At 49.8% G+C, this 23,424-nt stretch overlaps 1 protein-coding gene across 1 annotated transcript; it reads left to right on the plus strand.

The window, feature by feature from the left end:
* The first annotated feature begins 71 nt into the window (after positions 1–71).
* LOC117873089 (zinc finger protein 777-like) lies at positions 72–21,961 on the plus strand. The gene is made up of 5 exons (XM_034762112.1): positions 72–184; positions 4,745–6,057; positions 8,763–8,889; positions 17,456–17,569; positions 18,768–21,961. Exons 2-5 carry the CDS (start codon positions 4,999–5,001, stop codon positions 21,332–21,334), a joined length of 3,867 nt encoding a protein of 1,288 aa, XP_034618003.1. The 5' UTR covers positions 72–184; positions 4,745–4,998; the 3' UTR covers positions 21,335–21,961.
* The last annotated feature ends 1,463 nt before the right edge of the window (positions 21,962–23,424 follow it).

The following is a 23,424-nucleotide window of genomic DNA, read 5'->3' on the forward strand; positions in this document are numbered from 1 at the left end:
GGAGGCGCAGCAGCACCCTGCAAGTTGCATGATGGGAAAAAGTCTCCTCCCTCCACCCCCCCACCCCCCGGCATCCGGTCCAATAACTTCTGGCTGAGCTAGAGCGTAGCCCGGAGAAAGAGGGACAGACAGATCCCCACCAGGGAGCAGCCGCCCGGGTTCCCAGCGTGAACCCCCAGCCCAGGTAACCACGGGCCCCGTATTCCCAGCCTGGATGGGTCTCCCAGCCGCTCCCAGCCAGCGGATCTGGCTCTGCCTTTGTCTGGGAGCTGGAAGCGACCTCTGCTTCCTGCCCCCCCGCCCCGGGACGCACCGAGGCACAGCTCAGGGAGGGAAGCGGAGAGCCCGGGAGGAGCCCGGCCCGGTTGGGTGAGTGCGGACCGGACAGGCGAGCGCACGCAGGCACCAGAGGCAGAGTGACGGGGGAGGGTGTGAGCAGGGCTCAGCGGACTCCTTCCCGAGGGGCTCCGTGGGAGCCGGTTGGGAGATTTGGTTTTTGTTTTTGTTTGTGGAAATGAAGCAAATCGTATTCTTAGGGGGTGGGGGAGGGGGAAATGGGGGCCCCAAAATATTCCTGGTGGCAGAGGGGCAGTAGAAGAGATTGGAGACCCCACACCTGTGAAAGAGACCAGGTGCCTGTGACAGAGAGAGAGAGCATGTGTGTGTGTGACAGGCAGAGAGCATGTACTCCTGTGACAGGGAGAGAGCGCGTGTGTGGGTCTGATGAGCAGAATGTGTGTTTGTGTGACGGGCAGAAAGTATGCGTGTATGCACACATGTAACAGGGAGCGACCGAGTGTGTGTGTGTGTTGTGGGCAGAGAGTGTTGGTGTGCATGGGTGATGGGCAGAGAGCATGTGTGTGCGCATGTGACAGGGAGATAGCATGTGTGTGTGTGTCAGGCAGTGTGTGGTTGTGTGATGTGCAGAGAGCATATGTATGCGCATGTGATAGAGAGAGTACATGCGTGCGTGCCAGGCAACTTGTGTGTGTTTGAGTGATGGGCAGAGAACATGTGTGTGCGTGCATCACATATGACAGGAGAGAACATGTGTGGGCCAGGCAGAGAATGTATATGTGTGTTACATGAATTTATTGAAATATGGACTTAGAGTCACAGGTGTCCAATATTAAACAAGGTTCAGGGTTTGTTAGTAATAGTACTTAGTACCCTGGCAAACACCCCATTAAAGAGTCTTTTAATCCTTTAATAAAGTTACAAAAAAGGAAGGGACAACAGTTAATGTTTGACATGTAAAGTACCAAATAAGGCTTTTGTTTTAACAAACTTTCTCTTTTTTTAAAAAAGCTGGAGGAAGTTTCTAAAAGGAGTGCTCCCTCTCCCCCCCCCCCCCCACGCCATCATTTGACAAACATTTAGATGATATTAAAGATCGTCATAACTGTTAAAACGTTAAGAGAAATGGGCCAGAGCTGTTATCATTAGTGAAGTTTGATTGTTGTTATTTAAAAGGCAAAGCAAGATGTGCACCCCTCAGGGGACAGAAAAGACCAGCAGAGAGAGAACATGCAGTTTCTGTCTGTGTCATTGTTGACTTTTACTTGCAGTTTCACTGTTGTGTGTGACGGGCAACACGTGTTTTTCCGTCTGATCAGTCACACTAAGACTTGGCAAACTTGTACCAGTATCGGGCTGTTTAGGGGATTGCTCTTAGCTGCCTTTTTGGTCTGAGGTTTACAGCTGTATTGCAAAATATACAGCCTTGGCTGGCTAAGCCAGACGATTATTAAATAGAAGGCAAAAGAAGAGGGATAGGAAAGAGAAATAAAATGGGGAAGGAAAACACCACATAAGAGTGGAGGGACAAAGTCTTAGGATCAGGATGACAAAGACCCAACAGTGTCATGGTGGATCCTGGTCATCCAGGAGACAATGTGGTTGGGCAGTCATGATGATAAATCTTGTTCCTTCCTGATCTTCTCTCTTTCAGTCTGCCTGCATCCCCCTTTGCCACTTTTCCTCCTAAAGTCTTTTTTTTTTTTAAGGACCTCAATCCAGTGTCTGCATACCCCATACCCCTTTTGGGGTGGATCTTGGGTGAGGGGGCACTGTGACAGACTGTCCTTGGGCTTAAGACAGCACAGCACACAGGTTAGAGTCAATACAGCTGCCCTCAGGTGCAAGGCAACCTAATGGGCGGAGTCAGGGGCCACTCTGGGAAGGGGAGGTTGACAGCTGGGGTAGGGGGCCCAGGCTCTCCCTGCTCCACCAGGTCCCAGCCCAGGGCCCTCTCAGCAGTGAGTGTGGTCATCACCGAGTCAGCAGGGATCCTACTGCAACACGCTGACCTTTCTCAGGTGGGAGATACCAATCACTTCGCCCCCCAGGGCCACTTCCTACTGTGTCTCCTGAAACTGGGATCTGTACATCATCAGGGTCTCCAGGCTCCTTGCACAGGTCACTCCCTGGGATTCTGACTCCAGTCAGCCCACCGTCAACAACAGGTCTCTGGTCTGGTCCTAGGGATCCCGCAATCAGGTGCTGAAGCAGCTTATGGACTGGCACCTCCACCAAGCATCCTTCCCACTCAGTGGTCAGCCTAGAATGAACTGGGCTGCTCCCTTTTATACTAAAGCAGCAGTTGGAGCATGCCCAGAATGGTCTGAGGAGTGGGACTTCCTCCGCCCACAGTGTGGGGTTAACCCTTTCTTGCCTAGTGCGGGGTATGCACATCCTGTCACAGACCCCAAAAGGGGAGTGAGGGGTGGAATAGCTCATCCCCTCATTATTTTGTCCACCAATAGGCCCAAATCTGACACACCGATTTTGGTTCATTGACTTTTGGTCCCAGGCATGACTGTAGCACAGTTTTGAATTATATCAGTAGGCCTTTTTGTTTAGATTAATTCAGGCTTTCTGTCTCCCTTTTGCACCTTTTCCCACCATCATATATTGTTAAAGGTTATTGTAACACGTTTGTAAACTTTTGTTTACTTTTTCATAGTTAGGCTCACAATAATTGCTAGGCCCCAATTGTTCCAACAGTGTGTGTGTGACAGGCAGGGAGTGTGTGTGTGTGTGTGTGTGTGTGTGTGTGTGTGTGTGTGTGTGTGTGTGTGTGTGTGTGAGAGAGAGAGAGAGAGAGAGAGGGTGACCAGATGTCCCAATTTTATAGGGACTTTGTCTTATATGGGCCCCTATTACTCCCCACCCTCTGTCCCGATTTTTCACACTTGCTATCTGGTCACCCTAGTGCGAGATGGGCAGAGTGTGAATGTGAGAGAGAGAGAGAGAAATGGGAAGAGAGCATGTGATTACAAAGACAATATTTTAGTGGGGAGAAGGTCTATGACGGGCAGGAGCATGTGTGGAGGACATGCAAGAGAGGTGAAGGCTAAGAACACGTGGGGGTGACACTAAAACAAGGTGCACATGAGAAGCGTGTTTGGGTGAGGGGTGGCCACGTGGGTGAGGGGACGTGTGTGTGTGTGTCAGGAGGGATACAGTGGGAGGCGTGTTCATATGTGAGGAGGCAAAGACTCATGAGGGGACGTGTGTGTGAGTGCAGCGGGGAAATAGGTGTGTGTGGGGGGGGGACGGGACACGGGACACGGATGCTGCGATTCCGTTCTCCTCGCCTGCGGGTTCAGATTAGTTGAATGCTGTCAGAGCCGGTGCATATCCCTCCCCCGGGTCCTTGCACAAGGAGGGTGGATTGTCATTCCCACCAGCCAATTTGCCCATGTAGACAGACCCTAATAACCTAGACATAACCCCATGTCCCCCAGCACTGGGCATGGAGGAGCCTGTCTGTGCTGGGTGGGGCAGGGAGCTGAGGGAATGGAAGGTGGATGGGGAGGTTAGAGAGGGGCCTGTCTGTGCCGGATGGGGGCAGAGAGCTGGGGGTATGAGTGTGGGAGATGTGCAGGGGTCTTTCAGTTATGACTTTTCTCTGGAAGCTCTGCATATGTGGTATGAGCCATGCAAATCCTGCCGGCACTGGGAACTTTCACTCACTCCCTTGTTCAAAGACAAGTGCGTAAGAGCGTTCCCTGTTAACACAGTGTGTGAGCATCCCACGGGCCTTCATGCATTTATCCTCACACATCCCTGTGAGCCAGGGCAGTGCAACTGCCCCCATGGTACAGGTGGGGAAACCGAGGCACTGAGCGACTAAGGCCTGGTCTACCCTTCAAAGCTTTACGGGCACAGCTTGGGAAGGGGATGGAGGGTGTGATACTATTACCGACATAGCTATATCAGTAAATGCCCTAGATGTAGTTGCACTGATAGAGCTTATACCAGACACCAAACCAGCATTAGCTATATCCGTGCTATATGTTTTATACCAGCATAACTGCATCCCCACTCCAGGGTATTGGCGGTGTAGCTATGCTGATGTAATCGTACCACAAACCCCACCTCATGTAGACGAGGCTAGAGTGACTGTCCCAGACTCACACACGGAATCTGACAGAGCAGGGAACTGAACTCGGATTTCCCACGTCCCTGGCTCGTGCCCCTCATTTCCCCATCCCCCCTCTGGGATGATTCTCTAAGAAGGAGAGGTGGTCACTAGCTGGCTGTAAGAACAGAGCTTTTCTGGCAGGGAAGGGTGCGTCCACACTAGGAGGACAGGAGTGTTAGTGAACACGACGCACAGTCCCAGGGACAACTCAGCCGTTGTCATTTTTACCAGGAGTTATCAGGTTGAGCTAAGCACTCAAATCCCTCGGTACCACAGAATTGCTCCCTCACTGTCTGTGTTTCCCTTGCCCTCCAGGAGCCGTGGGAGAAGCCCCTCTTTCCAGACAGCAGCATTGCCGGCTCCAGGAGGTCGCTCTGGTTTTGCGAGACAGTTTGTGCTTCTGGGCCCTCGGACCTGATTCCTCACCCGGCTCACGTGGTGTCAATAACGAGGCACTGGCATACGAAGCCAGAGGCTGGATGCTTCCTGCTAGGGGCATGAATGAGACAGAAAGGCCTGGGGTCTGGGCTCATCCCCTGCTGGGATAAGGACACCCCCGGGGAGCAGCCATGGCTGCAGGGCCGGGGACAGAGGGGGCCCTGGACCTGCAGTTTCAGATTCAGGTGGAGCAGTCGGTGTGCCCCGCTGGGCTGACGGAGCCGCAGGTCTCAGCTGGGCCCGAGCCAGATGTGGGATTGGAGCGGTCGGGCAGGCTGCCTATTGTGGTGCAGTCCGGCACCATTGGGGAGCTGCTGAGATGGGTGGCGCCGCAGCAGGCCCAGTATGCGTCGCAGAAGGAGATGCTGCAGCACTGGGAGGACGTCTGGCAGGAGGTGCTGCAGGCCCTGTGCATCCTCCCGGAGGTGGGGCCGGCTCCGGTCTGCGCCCTCAGGCCTGGAGAACCAGAGCTGTCGCCTCCTCCCGGAGTTGTGCCAGCACCGACTTGTGCACGTAGGTGTGAAAACCCCACCTCCCAGGGGGGCAGTGAGTCACCCAGGGGTCTGGAGCAGGCTGGGATCGAGCTGCCGGAGGAGACGGCACCGTGTCGAGAGGAGCAGCTGTCAGCCACGCAGACCCCTGCCGAGGTTAAGCCAACTCCAGCACCTGCATGGAGAACCCTGGAGCTACCACAGCTGGCCCCAGAGGACGATATCGAGGCCTATCTGGCCACCTTTGAGCAAGTGGCTGATGCCTGCCAGTGGCCGAGAGGGGAATGGACAACCCGACTGGAGCTGTACCTCACCGGGAAAGCCCAGTTGGCCTATGGCAGCCTAGACATCACAGAGACAAGTGACTATGGGAAGGTGAAGGCCACCATCCTGCGTCGCTATGGCATCAGCCCAGAGACACAGCGCAGGCGCTTCAGGGAATTCTGCTACCAGGAGGCCGAGGGGCCCCGGGAGGCTTACAGCCGCCTCCGGGAGCTCTGCCATCGCTGGCTGGAGCCACAGAGCCGCACCAAGGAGCAGATCCTGGAGCTGCTGATCCTGGAGCAGTTCCTGACCATCCTGCCGGAGGAAATGCAGAGCTGGGTCTGGGAATGTGGTCCTGATACCGGCGCCGAAGCGGTGGCCCTGGCAGAGGGGTTCCAGATGGGGCAGCCAGAGGCCCAGTGGCCGGGGCTACAGGTGAGAGTTTAACTCCGGTTATCTCAGTGAGGGACCGGGTTGGGAAGGGGAGACAGACTGTGGAAGCCACAGGGGAGCCAGGGTTCCTGTATTTGTCCCTGTAAAGCCTTGCTCAAGATTCTCCATGGAGTGTGGGTGCTCCAGAGTTTGGGTGCCCAACATGAGTCAACCAGGGCCTCCCTGATGGTTCAGGTGCTGCCCAGTTACCGCTGTGTTATCCTTAGCACATCCCCCCTGGAAACCAGGCCCCACCCGTCTCCCAGATGGACAACTAAAAACTGTAGTGCCCCAAGTTAGTGGCCACTCATGGGCATCTGAGCGCCAGAGAACGTCCCTGTAATAATTCCTAGAGCAGAATTTTTAGAAAAACATCCAGTCTTGATTTAAAAATTGTCAGTGATGGACAATCCACTCCTCACTCTTGGTAAATTATTCCAATGGTTAATTACCCTCCCTGTTAACAATTTACACTGTATTTCCAATCTGAATTGGTCTAGCTTCAACTTCCAGCCATTGGATCATGTTAGTCCTTTCTCTGTTAAACTGAAAAGTCCATTATTAAATATTTCTTCCCTATGTCAATACTTACAGACTGTGATCAAGTCACCCCTTCTCTATGGCTAGGTCTACACTATGCGGGGGGGGGGGGGGGTGGTTTCGACCTAAGATACGCAACTTCATCTAAGCGAATAGCATAGCTGAAGTTGCGTATTTCAGGTCGACTTACCTGGCTGTGAGGACGGCGGCGAGTCGACCGCTGCCGCTTCCCCATTGACTCTGCTTCCGCCTCTCGCTGCGGTGGAGTTCCGGAGTCGACAGCAGAGCGACCGGGGATCGATTTCACGTCTACAGTAGATGCGATAAATCGATCCCTGATAGATTAATCACTACCCGCCGATCCGGCGGGTAGTGAAGACGTGCCCAGATTGAGCTCCTTAAGTTTATCACTATAAGGAAGGTTTCCTTATCCTTCAATCATGTTCATGGATCTTCTCTGAATCCTCTCCAATTTATCTACATCCTCCTTGAATTGTGAGCACCAGAACTGAACAGAGTGTTGCAGCAGTGGTCGCACCAGTGCCAAATACAGAGGTAAAATAACCTCTCTGCTCCTACTGGAGATTCCCGTTTATGCCCCCCAGGATCGCATTAACTCTTTTGGCCACAGTGTGACACTGGGAGCTCATGTTCAGCTGAATATCCATCACGACTCCAAAATCTTTTTCAGAGTCACTGTTTCTGAGGATAGAGTCTCCCCTCCTATAAGGATGGCCTCCATTTTTTGTTCCTAGTTGTACATATTTACATTTATCTGTATTAAAATGCATATTGTTTGCCTAAACCCAGTTTACCAAGTCATCTAGATCACTCAGTATCAGTGACCTGTCTCTTTATTACACCTCTACCCCAATATAACGCGACCCGATATAACACGAATTCGGATATAACGCGGTAAAGCAGCGCTCCGGGGGGGGGGCAGGGCTGCGCACTCTGGTGGATCAAAGCAAGTTCAATATAATGCGGTTTCACCTATAACACGGTAAGATTTTTTGGCTCCCGAGGACAGCATTCTATCGGGGTAGAGGTGTATTTACCACTCCCCCGATTTTTGTGTCATCTGCAAACTTTCTTAGTGATGATTTTTTGTTTTCTTCCAGGTCATTGTTAAAAATGTTAAATAACGTAGGGCCAGGAACCAATCCTTGTGGGCCCCACTGAAAACACGCCCGCTCAATGATGATTCTCCATTTACAGTTATATTTTGAGACCTAGCAGTTATCCAGTTTTTAATTCATTTAATATATGCCACGTAAATTTTATATCATTCTAGTTCTTTAATCAAAATGTCATGTGGTACCAAGTCAGATGCCTTACAGAAGTTTAAGTATATTATGTCAACACAATTACTTTTGTCAGCCAAACCTGAACTCTCATAAAACAAAAAACAAGATAATTTGACCGGACCTATTTTCCATAAACCCATGTTGATTGGCATTAATTACATTACCCTGCTTTAATTATTTATTAATTGAGTCTTGTATCAGCCCCTCTATTATCGTGCCCAGGACTGATGTCAGGCTGACATGCCTGTAATTATTCAGGTCATCCCATTTACCTGTTCTATAAATTGGCACGTTAGCTGTCTTCCAGTTTTCTGGAACTTCCCCAAGGCTCCAAGACTTATGGAATATCAACACTAACGATCCAGTGAGCTCCTCGGCCACTTCTTTTAAAACTCTTGGATGCAAATTATCTGGGCCTGCTGATTTACAGATGTCTTACAAATAGCTTCTGTTTAACATCCTCCAGAGATACTAATGGAAAGAGTGTTATCATCAGCATATGACGAGGCTAAATCACCTGTTTTTTCTTTTCCCAATACAGCACACTTCTGTCTTTTCTACATTATTATTGATAATTCCACCATTTCCATCTAGTAATGGACCAGTACTATTGTCAGGATTCTAACCCCCACCATGCTCACCCCAATTCTGGGGGTCCTGTTTCCTCGGCACTTGGCCCTGACCTGCTTCTGTGCCTGATCCCCTGATTTCAGGGATTGGCCCTGGAAAAGCTGGCACTAAGTGGGACGGAGGAGGACTGGCAGAGGTTGGAAGGGAAGGGCTGGTCCCTGGCACAAGCATTGGTGAGCAGGGATAGCCTTGGAGTGGCCTGTGCTGAGGAGGATGTATTTGTGGTTGCAGGTGCCAGTGCAGTTTGAGGACGTGGCTGTGACTCTGAGTGGGGCAGAGTGGTTGTTGTTGGATGAGGAGAAGAAGCAGCTCTACAGGGACGTCATGTATGAGAATTACCAGAGCATCAGCTCATTGGGTGAGTTGCATTATGATCCAAACTTCTTGCCCACTGTGGAAGCTCTGGACAGAGCTGTCCAGAAAATCATAAATCTTTTCCACTGAATTTTATTTTTTAAAGAAACTGGAAATATTAAAATTTTTTTTTCCCAAAAATACTCCAAATTGTTCAACAAAACCCAAACTGAAAATCTAAATCTTTGCCTTTTCTTTTTTCCCCTCCTCGCTCTGCTTTTAACCATCCTTTCCTCTCTCCTTCTGCTCCCTCTTCCCCCATTTACTATTTTGCTACTGGGGAAAAAAGGGAAAACTGGAGATAAAAAACAAAAACTGGAAACTTCTTTTGTTGAAAAACTGGAAATTTTTCACTTGCAAGTAAAGTCTGTTTTTCATCCAAAGATGTTGCAGAACAAAAAAATTTGACCACCTCTGGCTGGCTTTGAGCAGAGCTGGACAGAAAATGGAGAATTTTTTCAATAGAAATTTTCAGTGGAAACTAATATTTGTTTTAATTTTTGTTAAAGTTTTCAGTGGAAAATTTATACTTTTCCATGTAACCCCAACATTTTTGGTTCAAAAATTGCCCCCCAAAATTTAAAAATCAATAGAATTAAAATAATAGCCAAAAGATTTTGGCTGAAAATTTTAAATTTTGGGGACTTCGATGTTCAAATTTTTTTTTTTTAAATTGACTAACGTACACATTCTCTGCTAAAATTTTTGCTAAATCAAACCCCAAATTTTCTGTCACAGAAAGAGTCTGGATGGATAGTTTTTGAGCAACTCTCACAGTGAAGTCTCTGCTACCCCCAAATCTGGCAGGCTGCCGAGAGATTAGTGATCAACCAGAATTTTTTACCTGTGAGAAATTTCACGTTTCTGAAATTTGAACAAAAGTCAGAAATTAGCAATTTCCCATGGAACCAAAATGTTCGGAAAATTCTGTTTATGAAAGAATTGAAATGGAATTTTATAAACATTTCTAGCTGGAAATTATTATTTTTTTTTTTTATAAAACTGATATTTTCACAAAACCTTTGCACCAAATATTTTTGGATTTCAGTCACTGAAAACCCTCAGATAAGTGTGTTTTTCAACAAAAACCTGAAAAAGTTCTAAAAAAATCCTCCCCCTTAAAAAAAATTGACAGTGGGGAAAGAAAAATAATTTCCTGAGCCACAGGTACTGACTTTCTGATTTTCCTGGGGGTACTCGACCCCCCCACTCTGCCCCAGGCCCCGCCCCCACTCCACTTCTTCCACTAATGCCCCACCTCTTCCACCCCCTCCCCCAAGTGCGCCCCACCCCCGCTCTTTCTCCTCCCCCACCCAGGGCCTCCTGCCTCTAGCTTCTCCCAGCAAATAACTGCGAGGGTTTCAGCTGCAGGGGGAGCAATTGCTGCTGTGCTGGTGAAATTCACCCCTTGGAAAGCGTGACCCTTCTGCCAGGTGCTGGTGGCAGCTCAGAGGGCCAGGGTCAGTTCTCCAGCGGGGTGGTTCGGAAGTTACTGGCTGGGACACCCACCAAAATCCCAGCTTGGCCCAGGCACTTTGCCAGGCAAAACTGTCCCAGGCCCAGCGTGTGGGGCTTGGACATGTGGAGAGCTTTGTGCCTGGGGGTGGGGGCACGGCCCACGCTGGAAACAACCAGCACTGGACCAGTCAGCCCCAGCTAGTGAGTCCGGCTGCCTTGGCCATAGCCTGGCCCTCTGCCCCCTCAGTGCACTGAGCTGTTCCCTGAGTGCCACCCCAGCACTGGAGCACCCACGGAGTCAGTGCCTATGTCCTGAGCAGCTCTGTGATGGGCTGGATGCAGGAATCAGTGGGTGGAGGTACTTGGATTGTTTCTTATAGATGTCATCTTCTAGGTGGCCTGTGGAATGGACAGCCAATTGATCACAGCATCCTTATCTGGATCGAACACTAGGAATGATACTGTGAACGAGACATATAAGGATCGTAAAATGTCACAGGTTTCATTTAAATAATGTGTCATAATTTGGATGCGACGTCACAGATCCCAAGTTTCTATTTGAACCAAAAGATTTTTTTATATATATATATATTTGGTTTGGCATTCAACTTTCTCTCCTCCATGTTTTGAATACAATGTGGACAATACCAATTCAAAATTGGTTGATCTCTGAGTAATTTGGGTACTTTTCTTAGTTCCAAGAATTAATAGGTATTATTAATAGTGTCTATTACATATTCACCATATAATGAACAAATAATTTATTTTCCAAGTGAATGATTTTTCCATGATCATTATTATATTTTATCAATTGATCAATCTTATTTCGAGTTTCATTAAACAAATTGGTTATTTCATGCATATTATACATAAATCATTGTTTTATTTTGCTAAACCATAAAGTCCTTTAACATGGGGTCAATTACTTTTTTAGCTTCTTTTTTGAATCACATAATTGATATGCCTTTTGATTCTTTTAACATTAACCTTATTTCAGATTAGCACTTCTGTACTAATAAACCTGTGATACTGTTCAAAACTTCAAAAAGATTCATTTATTGTTTTCTTCTGGCAACATAAAGATTAGTTTGTATTTTGATACCTAAATTGGTAATAGTTTGTACTCACTGTTGATAAACATTAAACTTATCTATGAGAAGTACTGAAAAAGTTGCAACCTTAGTATCCTTACAATAACTAAATTCACTTATTTACCAATTAGATTATAGTTAATACAACAGGGATATGAATGAACTGAACTTGATTAATTAAGACCCTGTATAGACGTAGCTGTGAGACCACTAACAGGGCCTTCTTGCAAACTGAACACTTCACAGGGTTCTGTGAGTAATGGTCTTTTCCATTACTGTTGCTTGTACCTTTAAAATATTTATTAATAAACTTTTACAATACCTGAAGACTTAATTTGGCTACGAGCTTCATATTCTCCTTTATATTTATAATTTTGGTTATATATATATATGTGGTCAATGTTTCAGTTTTTACTGAGCTTGGATATTCAGTTTTGTTTTTCCATGATCCCTATGGGATTCCATACTTATTGGTGAAGATTTACCTTCACTTGAAATATGTTTTATATCCTCCCACACTGGATTTCTTAATTAAGGAAGAGATTTCTCCCGCCCCCAATCTACATAAGGCATGTGTTCATTTCCTTTTGTGTTATATTTAAGAACACATTTCTTATCTATTACTTTTCTACCTTTTGATAAAATTTGTTATGCGTGGTTGGAAGAAGTATTTGACTAACTACGTTTCTTTGGTTTTGGATCTCCAGTGGAAAATCCTTTCCATAATACAAACTTTCGATGCTAACCATATCCTTATCCTTCAATGCTAACCATATCCCAATCTATACGGACCTGATATATGACTTTGTACCTTATGTATTTTAAAAGTTGCACTATTAGTTAATGCTGAAAACAATGTTTTAACCCAAATCTTAATTATAAATTGTCCTTGTGCTGGTTGATAATTCCATTTGAAGAAAATTTCAGTTGAAAAGCGTTGATCTTTCAGTTCTTGATCTGGTTTTATTTGTTCTTGAGCCCAGATCACTGTTATAATTGCATCCTGAGCAACAGGCAAGTTTGAGTTTAGTTCCAACATAAAAATTTGATTGGCCTTGACTATACTTGGTTCTTGTTGTACCGGAACGGTCTGTTTGGTTTGAAGTGCAGTATTAAGGCAATAATACAGCATCAGTGTTGTTAAGACATGCATTCTTTTCTTTTCCTGCTACTGGGCTGGCTTTCTCTGATCCTTTACTTCCTCTTTTGTGGTCAGTGTGTCTGATTCTTGTGCCTGTGGAGAAATATTTATTTTCCGGTACAACTTTAATTCTATTAACATGATAGAATATATCTACCTTTTTTTTTGTTTGTTTCTGATTCTGTATACAGAGGAAACTGAGTCTATTTATAATATAATGTGGCCCAGTTCATTGGTTACATAAATTGTGTTCTGTTACAGCATATTCTCACCTGATCTCCAGTTTCCCAAGCATTCTCTCTTTGGCCTTTATTAAAATAAACCTTTGCATTCTGTTTGGATTTTCCCAATTTGATAGCTGATTTAAGTGTTTTTTTAGTGCTTGCACATAGGTTTTCCGTTTGACTTCCTCTAGCTGTGTGCCACTGGTATGCCACAAAAGATGCTTTGCCATTCACATGGTTTGCCCAGTCATCACCTCAAAGGGAGTATGATCTGTGGAAGCAGTGGGAGTTGCCCTGAATGCCATTAAAATGAGTGGAATCTGGGTATTCCAACTGCATCCATTGGCATCTACCAGTTTCGGCAGCATTAGTGTGATGGTGCAATTTGTTCTCGTTTGCATCCCTGATGATTGAGGTCTATATGAAATGTGCAGTTTTGTTGCACTCCCAACAACTGTACACATCTTTGGAACACTTGGGCCTGGTCTACACTCTGAGTTTAGTTCGAATTTAGCATTAAATCGAATTAACCCTGCACCCGTCCACACAACGAAGCCCTTTACTTCGATATAAAGAGCTCTTAATATCGATATCTGTACTCCTCCCCAGCGAGGGGACTAGCGCCGAAATCGGTATTGCCATTTTGAATTAGGGTTAGTGTGACCGCAATTCAATGGTATTGGCCTCCGGGCGCTATCCCACAGTGCACCATTGTGACCGCGCTGGACAGCAATCTGAACTCAGATGCACTGGCCAGGTAGACAGGAAAAGCCCCGCGAACTTTTGAATTTCATTTCCTGTTTGCCAAGTGTGGAGAGCACAGGTGACCACGCAGAGCTCATCACCACAGGTAACCGTGCAGTCCGAGAATCGAAAAAGAGCACCAGCATGGACCGTACGGGAGGTACTGGATCTGATCGCTATATGGGGAGAGGATTCCGTGCTAGCAGAACTACGTTCCAAAAGACAAAATGCCAAAACATTTGAAAAAATCTCCAAGAGCATGATGGAGAGGGGCCACAATAGGGACTCACTACAGTGCCACGTGAAAGTTAAGGAGCTCAGACAAGCCTACCAGAAAACCAAAGAAGCAAACAGAAGGTCTGGGGCAGAGCCACAGACATGCCGCTTCTACGCTGAGCTGCATGCAATTCGGGGGGGGAGGGGCGCCACCACTACCCCACCCTTGAGCATGGATTCTGAGGAGGGGGTAATCTCAGCCATGCCTGAGGATTCTGCGGATGGGGAAGATGTTCTCTGAAATCGTGGAATCGACCTGCAGTGAAAGAGCTCATCTGAATGAGTGGAAGGACGTGGTATCAAAGTACAGGAAAGATGCCAGTGAACGTGAGGACATGAGGGACCAACCTGAGGACAGAAGGGACCAACGTGAGGAGAGGAGAGACGCTCGAGATGAGAAGTGGCGGCAGGAAGATCAGAGGAGGCAGGATGCAATGCTGGGGCTGCTGCGTGAGCAAACAGACATGCTCCGGCGTCTGGTGGAGCTTCAGGAATGGCAGCAGGATCAAAGAGTGCCACTGCAGCCCCTGTATAACCCCCCTCACCATGTTCCATAGCCTCCTCACCCAGATGTGTAAGAACGCGGGGGGGAGGCTCCGTGCACCCTCCCACTCCACCCCAGTGGACAGCCCAACCAAAAGGCTGTCATTATTTTGAACTTTTTTAGTGGCCTTTTCCTTCCCTCCTATCCTCCTCCCAAACCCCACCCGGGCTACCTTGTAAGTTCTCTCCCTCTTTTTATAATCAATTAATAAAGAATACATGATTTTTAAACAATAGTGACTTTATTTCCTTTGAAATCAAGCTGTGATCAAAGGGGGAGGGTGGGTTGCTTAAAGATAACGAGTTAATCAAGGGGGCGGGTTTTCATCAAGGAGAAACAAACAGAACTTTCACACCATAGCCTGGCCAGTCATGAAATTGTTTTTCAAAGCTTCTCTAATGTGTAGCACTTCCTGGTGTGCTCTTCTAATTGCCCTGATGTCTGGCTGCGCGTAATCAGTGGCCAGGTGATTTGCCTCAGCCTCTTACCCCGCCATAAACGTCTCCCCATTACTTTCACAGAGATTGTGGAGCAAGCAGCAATAACAATGGGAATATTGGTTTGGCTGAGGTCTGATCGAGTCAGTAACGTGCGCCAGCGACCCTTTAAATGTCCAAATGCACATTCTACCACCATTCTACCCTTGCTCAGCCTGTAGTTGAACAGCTCCTGACTACTGTTCAGGCTGGCTGTGTACGGCTTCATGAGCCATGGCATTAAGGGGTAGGCTGGGTCCCCAAGGATAACTATAGGCATTTCAACATCCCCAACGGTTATTTTCTGGTCTGGGAAGTAAATTCCTTGCTGCAGCCATTTAAACAGAGTAGTGTTCCTGAAGATGCGAGCGTCATGAACCCTTCCCAGCCATCCCACGTTGATGTTGGTGAAATGTCCCTTGTGATCCACCGGTGCTTGCAGCACCATTGAAAAGTACCCCTTGCGGTTTATATACTGGCTGCCCTGGTGCTCCAGTCCCAAGACAGGGATATGGGTTCCATCTATCGCCCCACCACAGTTAGGGAATCCCATTGCAGCAAAGCCATCCACTATGACCTGCACATTTCCCAGAGTCACTACCTTTTGTAGCAGCACCTGAGTGATTGCTTTGGCTACTTGCATCACAGCAGCCCCCACCGTAGATTTGCCCACTCCAAATTGATTCCCGACTGACCAGCAGCTGTCTGGTGTTGCAAGCTTCCACAGGGCTATTGCCACTCGCTTCTCAACTGTGAGGGCTGCTCTCATCTTGGTATTCTGGTGCTTCAGGGCAGGGGAAAGCAAGTCACAAAGTTTCTTGAAAGTGCCCTTACGCATGCGAAAGTTTCGCAACCACTGGGAATCGTCCCACACCTGCAACACTATGTGGTCCCACCAGTCTGTGCTTGTTTCCCGGGCCCAGAATCGGCATTCCACGGCTAGAACCTGCCCCATTAACAACATGATCTCCAAAGTGCCGGGACCTGTGGTTTGAGAGAATTCTGTGTCCATGTCCTCATCACTCTCATCACCGCGCTGCAGTCGCAGCCTCCTCCTCGCCTAGTTTTCTAGGTTCTAGTTCAGCATAAACTGCACGATAATGCGCGAGATGTTTACAATGTTCATTACTGCTGTCTTGAGCTGAGCGGGCTCCATGCTTGCCGAGGTATGGCGTCTGCACAGATCACCCAGGAAAAAAGGTGCGAAACCGTTGTCTGCCATTGCTTTCACGGAGGGAGGGGTGAGGCTGTACCCAGAACGACCAGCGACAATGTTTTTTGCCCTATCAGGCATTGGGATCTCAACCCAGAATTCCAATGGTCAGGGGAGACTGCGGGAACTATGGGATAGTTATGGAATAGCTACCCACAGTGCAACGCTCCGGAAGTCGACACTAGCCTCGGTACATGGACGCACACCGCCGAATTAATGTGCTTAGTGTGGCCACATGCACTCGACTTTATACAATTGGTTGCCCAAAATCAAATTCTGTAAATTCGGAGTAATCCCGTAGTGTAGACATACCCTGGCTCAGTAAAATGTGTTCCTCTGCCTGACTCTACCCTAGCGGGGAGTTTCCAATGAGAGAAGACTAGTTTCACCACATTTTTTTTGTTTTGGCTAAAGCAGCATTTGCCTTAAGGGGAAATACTTCCCCCCCATTTGGAGAATGGATCAATAACAAGAAGATATTGGTTTGTCCTGATCATAATAATACGTTTCTGTGATTTTTATTTTGGGAGGTATTGATGTGAAAATCTGGGTTCAGATTTTCCCTGGATTAACATCTGGGCACACACGAGGGTTCCCAGAATACAACAGGGCATCCGGCAAAGGAGATAGGGTCCATGTTATACCTTTGTCATTCAGTAACAAAGTCCAGTGTGCTAGCTGAGCATTAGACACCCGTCCATCCTTGATTCGATTAGAAAGCAAGAACTGGAGAGGGGGGTGTGTGTGTGGAATGGAGAGCTATTGGGTTTAAACCAATTAAAAATGCAAAACGCTTGGTTGTCCAGCTGGTGACCAATAAATATTTTTCACAAGTGGAATATTTAGGTTCCACTAGGCTCATTCTTTTAGAGCACAGGCTACTGGCCTAAATTTTTCCATGACTCTCTTTAGAAACTACTGTTGAAAGTGCAATTGCACTCAGAGACCTTTTAAGTGATACGGTTTGCTGGGATCTGGAGATGCTTGAATTACTGCTCACTTCAATTTTACAAACTGAACTGATCTGATCTGCCCTGGCCCAAGCAATCCCCTTTCTTTCAGAAGTTATACAGTGGCCCTGCAATGAAAGCAAAGTTAGGAATGAAGTCTTGATGGTATCCTACCAATCCTAGAAAAGATCATAAAGAAGTTATGTCAGTCGGCATGTGCATGCACTGTTTGTACTCCCTGCGTGTCTGAGCTGGGGTTCCTGCTCCAGCGGAGAGTGCTCTGGTCTGTCTCTGTGGGTTCAGAGTTGTCAGCGTTGGGTTGTGCCTGCCCCTCCTCCCACTAGTCATATGACTTTCCCATTGCCCTCTTTCCAGCAGAGAGGGCCCTTTGTACCAAGCCCTTGGGCTCACTGACGGCACCCTGATGGCTTCTCTTCTCTTCCCCATGGGCAGGTTTTCCGGTTCGCAAACCCACCCTGATCTCTCAGCTGGAGCGAGGGGAGCAGCCGTGCATCACAGATCCCCCAGCCCCTGAGGAGCAGGAGACCCAGAGGGATGTCCCAACAGGTGAGGGATGAATCAGCCAGCTTAGAAAGCAAAATCCTGGGATCCCAGCCACAAGCTCCCATGGCAGTGCCTCCTGGCTGAGTCTGCAGAGCCATGGGGTAGGCAGAGCTCAGCCACACAGCCAGGAGCTCCCCCAGCCCCTCCCCAGGGTCAGATCCACTGAGCCATGGTGGAGGCAGAACCACGAATTCCTGGTTCCCCAAGTTGCACTCTGTCCAATTTGGGTTCTGTCACAGACTCCCCGTGTGACCTTGGACCAGTCACTTAGTCCCTGTGTGTGTCAGTTCCCATCTGTAGACTGGGGATAACAGTCCTGCCCTGCCTCCCAGGCGTGCATGTGAATAAACACATTAAGGATTGTGCGGCACTTGCATACTATGGTGCTGGCGCCCGTCAATACCAGAGATAGACAGACACTAATAACCCGTGTCTGTTAAAGAGCTGCACTGGGCTGTGTGGACGGCCTTGTTCTGGTTTTAACCAAGCTTCTTTTGGTTCAGTTCCATGCAAGTGGGAACAGGTTAAGGGTAAACCAAAGTAGGCACCTCCAGGTGGCAGATTGCCCTGCTTTAGATAACGGGGTTACTTTGGCGCTGGCTGGAGATTTTTTTTCCATCACAAAATGACGATTTGCCAAATTTGAAACGTTCCATGGAAACATCTCAGTTCTGACAGAATTTGGGCAGAAAGCAGGCCGGGGACTGACAGAAACCTGCCTGGTGTCTCGCCAGCTCGTCCCTCCCCAGCACTTCAGTAGCTGCCACTGGTCTGAGGTTTCTGAACTACAGAGGTGCCAGGAGCCTAGAAGCACTGGGATACCCGGCTCCCAAGCTCCCAGGGCCATCAGCAGCTGGCCTGGTGGCTGCCCGGAGCCGGTGCTCCCAGGCGCTCCTGACTCCACGGCACCTGCCTGGACAGGCAGCCGGGAATCCCAGGGAACACATTTCATTTCACACACACACACATTCCTGCAGCTCGGTGTGTCCCAAACCAAGTATTGCGGGGTTCAAGTTGTGGCGAACATTTCCAATTTTTGTTTTTTTGTCCCAATTCGGGACAAACTTTTTTCCAAAAACTCGAATATTTTTTGTGAACTTTGAATTCCACTTTCCCACCACTGTTAGTTTCGATCCCTCTGCTGGCTTCCCCCTGCGCCTGGGGCCCGGCTCACGCACCACTTCTCTCTTGGTTCCCGCAGACACTGAGGAGCTGGCTGTACTGCACCGCGGGGAGGCAGAGGCACCTGTCAAAGCACCTCCAACGCCCAAGGCCTCACCAAGTCGACCCAAGAGGAAAGCGGCCCAGAGCCCAGGCCGGAAGAGAAAGAAACCCTCTCTGGATGGAGAAGAGCCAGCAGCCCCCTCTGAGGGTGGGAAACAGCAGCTCCCCGCCTGTCCCATGTACATGCAACAGCCGCTTTCTTCTGTGCGCATGCAAAAGCATTTCCTTCCTGTACGCAGGAAACAGCCACCTCCTGTTGTGCAAAGAGAACATCCTGTCCCTTCTGTGTGCCGGGAACAGCCGCCCCCTCCCCTGCGCAGGGAACAGCCGCCCTCCACTCCTGGCAAGGAACAGCCGCCCCCTCCCCTGCGCAGAGAACAGCCGCCCCCTCCCCTGCGCAGAGAACAGCCTGTCTCCCCCCTGCGCAGGGAACAGCCGCCCCCTCCCTTGAGCAGAGAACAGCCTGTCTCTCCCATGCGCAGAGAACAGCCGCCCCCTCCCCTGAGCAGAGAACAGCCTGTCTCCCCCCTGCGCAGGGAACAGCCGCCCCCTCCCCTGAGCAGAGAACAGCCTGTCTCTCCCCTGCGCAGGGAACCGCTCCCTACCGAGCTGCCTCACCTGCCGTCCCTGTCTAAGTCCTGCAGCAAGGAGCCAGCGGAACAAGATTCCCCTCCCAGCAGGAGCCCGCCCCCCTCTGAGAAGTCCTACCAGTGCCCCTTGTGTAGTCAGAACTTCAGACAGAGCTCGGACCTGCAGCGGCACCGGCGCATCCACACGGGAGAGAAGCCTTTCCACTGCCCGGTGTGTGAGAAGAGCTTCCGGCTGCAGTCCAACCTGATCGTGCACCAGCGCACCCACACCGGGGAGCGGCCCTACCAGTGCGGGGAGTGCGGCCGCGCCTTCTCGCAGAGCTCCAACCTCCTGACCCACAGCAAGATCCACTTGGGCCAGAAGCCCTACGCCTGCTTCGAGTGCGGCAAGAGCTTCCACCACAGTTCCAACCTCATCATCCACCAGCGCACCCACACCGGCGAGCGCCCCTACGAGTGCAGCGTCTGCGCCAAGCGCTTCAGCGACCGCTCCACCCTGGTGCAGCACCGGCGCCTCCACACGGGCGAGCGCCCCTACGCCTGCTCCGAGTGCGGCAAGTGCTTCAGCCAGGCCTCCCACCTGGTCAAACACCGACGCACCCACGCGGGCCCCTGCACCAAGAATAGCGCTGCCACCAGAAAAGCACCAGTCACAGCGGTGGAGAGAAACAGCCCCAACAATGGGGCAGCCGTTGGGGAGAAGAGAGCTACCCCCACTCATGGGCTGAATGAGAGGACTGCCACGCCCCAAAATGGAGCAGCTATAGGGGAGGAAAGAGCAGCCCTGAAAGATACACCCACTGTGGGGAAGGATAGAGCCACCCAGGAAGTGGGTTCAGAGGGGGAGAAGGACAAAGCGGCTCAGAAAGTTGCTTTGGCCACAAAGGAGATAGCCGCCCCCAAACACATGCTGGCCAGGGGGATGGAGAGGGCGGCAACAAAGGACCCGCTGGCCGCAAGGAAGGAAAGGGTGACCCTCACACCTGGGCTGGGTGAGTTGAGAGCTGCCCCCATAAACAGGCAGGGCACAGGGGAGGACAGAGCCACTCCAAAAGATGTGCCAGCCGTGGGGGGAAAGAGAGCACTGACTCCAGGTGCACCAGCCGTGCATGAGGAGAGAGATGCCTTGAAAGATGCACTGAGGGCAGGGAAGGACAAACCAGCAACAAACCACCCATCAGCTGTGGAGAAGGGGAGAACTGCCCCCAAACTTGCGTTGACCATGAGGCAGGGAAGAGCCGGCCCCAAACACACACTGGCCATGGAGAAGGGGGGAGTCAGCCCCAAACACACACTGGCCATGGGGAAAGGGAGAGCCGGCCCTGAACACGCATTGGCCACAGGGAAGGAGAAAGTCAGCCGCAAACACGCACTGGCCACGGGGAAAGGGAGAGCCGGCCCTGAACACGCACTGGCCGCGGGGAAAGGGAGAGCCGGCCCTGAACATGCACTGGCTATGCGGCGGGGGAAAGCCGGCCCCAAATATGCACTTGCCAAAGGGAAGGGGCGAGCCGGCCCCAAACACGCACTTGCCACGGGGAAGGGGAGAGCTGGCCCCAAACATGCACTGGCCACGGGGCAGAGGAAAGCTGGCCCCAAACATGCACTGCCCACGGGGAAAAAGGGAAATGCCCCCAAAAACACATTGGCCACGGGGAAGGGGAGAGCCAGCCCCAAACACGCACTGGCCACGGGGCAGGGGAAAGCCGGCCCCAAACACGCACTGGCCACGGGGCAGGGGAAAGCCGGCCCCAAACACGCACTGGCCACGGGGCAGGGGAGAGCCGGCCCCAAACACGCACTGGCCACGGGGCAGGGGAGAGCCGGCCCCAATTACATACCAGGCACACGGGAGCGCAGACGGCAGGGGAACCCTCTCATGTCACTGCGTGATAGGGGCAGGGATGGCTCACAGAGGGAACAGACTCTGAGGAGCCCTGTCACTGCACGGTAGGGTCCGGGCTGGCTTCTTTGGACATGCATTCAGCTGGCTTTTCACTGACTGGGTGTGAAACCCCATCAATGTGCAGGAGGGCAGTAATGCCAATGCCATAGGCTCACACTTAGGCAGCAGCGGAGAAGCCGGCCTGGCGTGGGATGCACTAACAGCTCGGAGAGGACGGGCAGCACGAAGGCACTTCTGGCACCGCAGAGCATGTCCCCCACCCCCCGGGACCGGAGCTGACAGAGCAAGTGGCTGGCACGTAAAATGCAAACACAGACATCTCTCGCTTGGGGCAGGGGGAGGAGGAGGCTGAAATCTTGGCAGGCAACAGGAAGGGAGAGTTGGGTGAATTTTAAACTCTCAAACTGGGCCCTGAGCCAAGGGAGTATAAAAGAAGCCCTAGAAATCTCCCTTTTTGTGGAATTAAAATGAGACGAACGGTTCCGGTGTGACCAACTCTTGTGATCTGTGGGCTGTCTCTTAAAGCCCCAGCTCTGCTTTTATATATAAAAAGAAATCTGTGTCTAGCCCAATGACTGGGGAGAAAAATCAAGGAAACTCCAACCCCATTGGCTACGACGCAAATCACTCCATGTTAATTTATTTTATTTTATTAAATCTCACAATTTTTTAAAACGGCTTTTGTGATATTTTGGGTCTGACGCCATCTTTCTTTGAAGGCTTGGGGCTTTTGGGGGAGGAGGGGCTGATAAAGCCACAGGAGGCAGTTTTAGAAGCCCAGCGAATGTATCCTCCAGCGTCCATTGCAACCCACATGCTGCATCCCAGGTGAGCCCTAATGGGGAAATGGCCGAGACGTGGCAGCCCCATTCTCAAGGGGTATCTGCATCGTGCAATCTTATACCTGCATAACACTGTCCGTGAATTAAATGCTGCTTCGAGCCCAATAGCTAGGACCCTGCCAAATTCACTGTCCATTTTCACAAATTTCACAATCAGAGCATTGTAAAAAATCTTGAATGTCACAGTTTCACCTATTTTAAATCTTAAATTGCACGGTGTTGTAACAAACACGAATATGTATTTAAACACAGCAAAATATAAACAGGCACAGCCCTGAAGATTCAGCGTTTCTCAAACTGGGGGTCCTGACCTAAAGGGGGTCGCAAGGTTATTGTAGAGGGCGACCGGAGAGCAGCGGCTGCTGGCCGTGCGCTCAGCTCTGAAAGCAGCGCTGCTGACAGCCGGAGCGCAGCAGTAAGGGTGACAACACTGTGACCCCCCCTACAATAGCCTTGCGATCCCCTTTTGGGTTGGGGCCCCCAGTTTGGGAAAAGCAGTGTACTTCTGTATACTTTTCCCCTATAGTCTAGGGAACTTTTATAATATAGGTAAAAGTACACAAAAGACCAGATTTCACAGTCCGTGATGCGTTTTTGAAGCTGTGAATGTGGTAGGGCCCTATTTATAAGCTATATTAGCTGACTAGATTGTGCTCCTTGGGTCTTTCACTGCCCCTTTCTCTGAGCCAGTCTTAAAACAACTCGGTTCAGCAATAAAAGTGCTTCACTGGGCTACCCCAGGGATGTAACCAACAGAGGAAATCTTTATAACGTAGGCTACACTCCAGGGGATGAATACGTGTCATTCCCAGTCTCACAGGGATGCTGTGAGGGTCTTGTGACTAAAGAGCAGGCTAGGAATTTCCTGAGTTGATTTTTTAAGAAAGCATTTTTAAAAAACACGTGTGTGACAATGGGCTGTAGATGATTTTATCTCCTTCGAGAGTGAGATTACGGTCTGGAGCCAGCTTCTGGAAGCCCTGATTCCAGGGAGTAGCACCCACTCCGAGGGCCTGATCTGTTGAAGGTTGCTGGAAAGATGTAACAGAGCTTTGGACAGACCCGTGGTCTCATTGCGTGCAATGAGACGACTCCCACGAGTGAGGCTTTGCAGGCCTGGCTCCTACCTTTGCCCGTAGCTCCAGGTGTCGTGACATGCTGGAACGCCTTGGTCAAGGGGTGCGTCTTTACGGCAGGGTTAGCCCCGAGGTCTGAGTACTTGGGTTAGTCTAGCCTCAGTGTTAGCCACCGCAATGCAAAGCCTGACTTAAGTTACTGTGTCCTGATGGGTGCTAC

This window comes from Trachemys scripta, chromosome 2 (genome assembly GCF_013100865.1).
Source record: "Trachemys scripta elegans isolate TJP31775 chromosome 2, CAS_Tse_1.0, whole genome shotgun sequence".
NCBI lineage: Eukaryota > Metazoa > Chordata > Testudines > Emydidae > Trachemys > Trachemys scripta.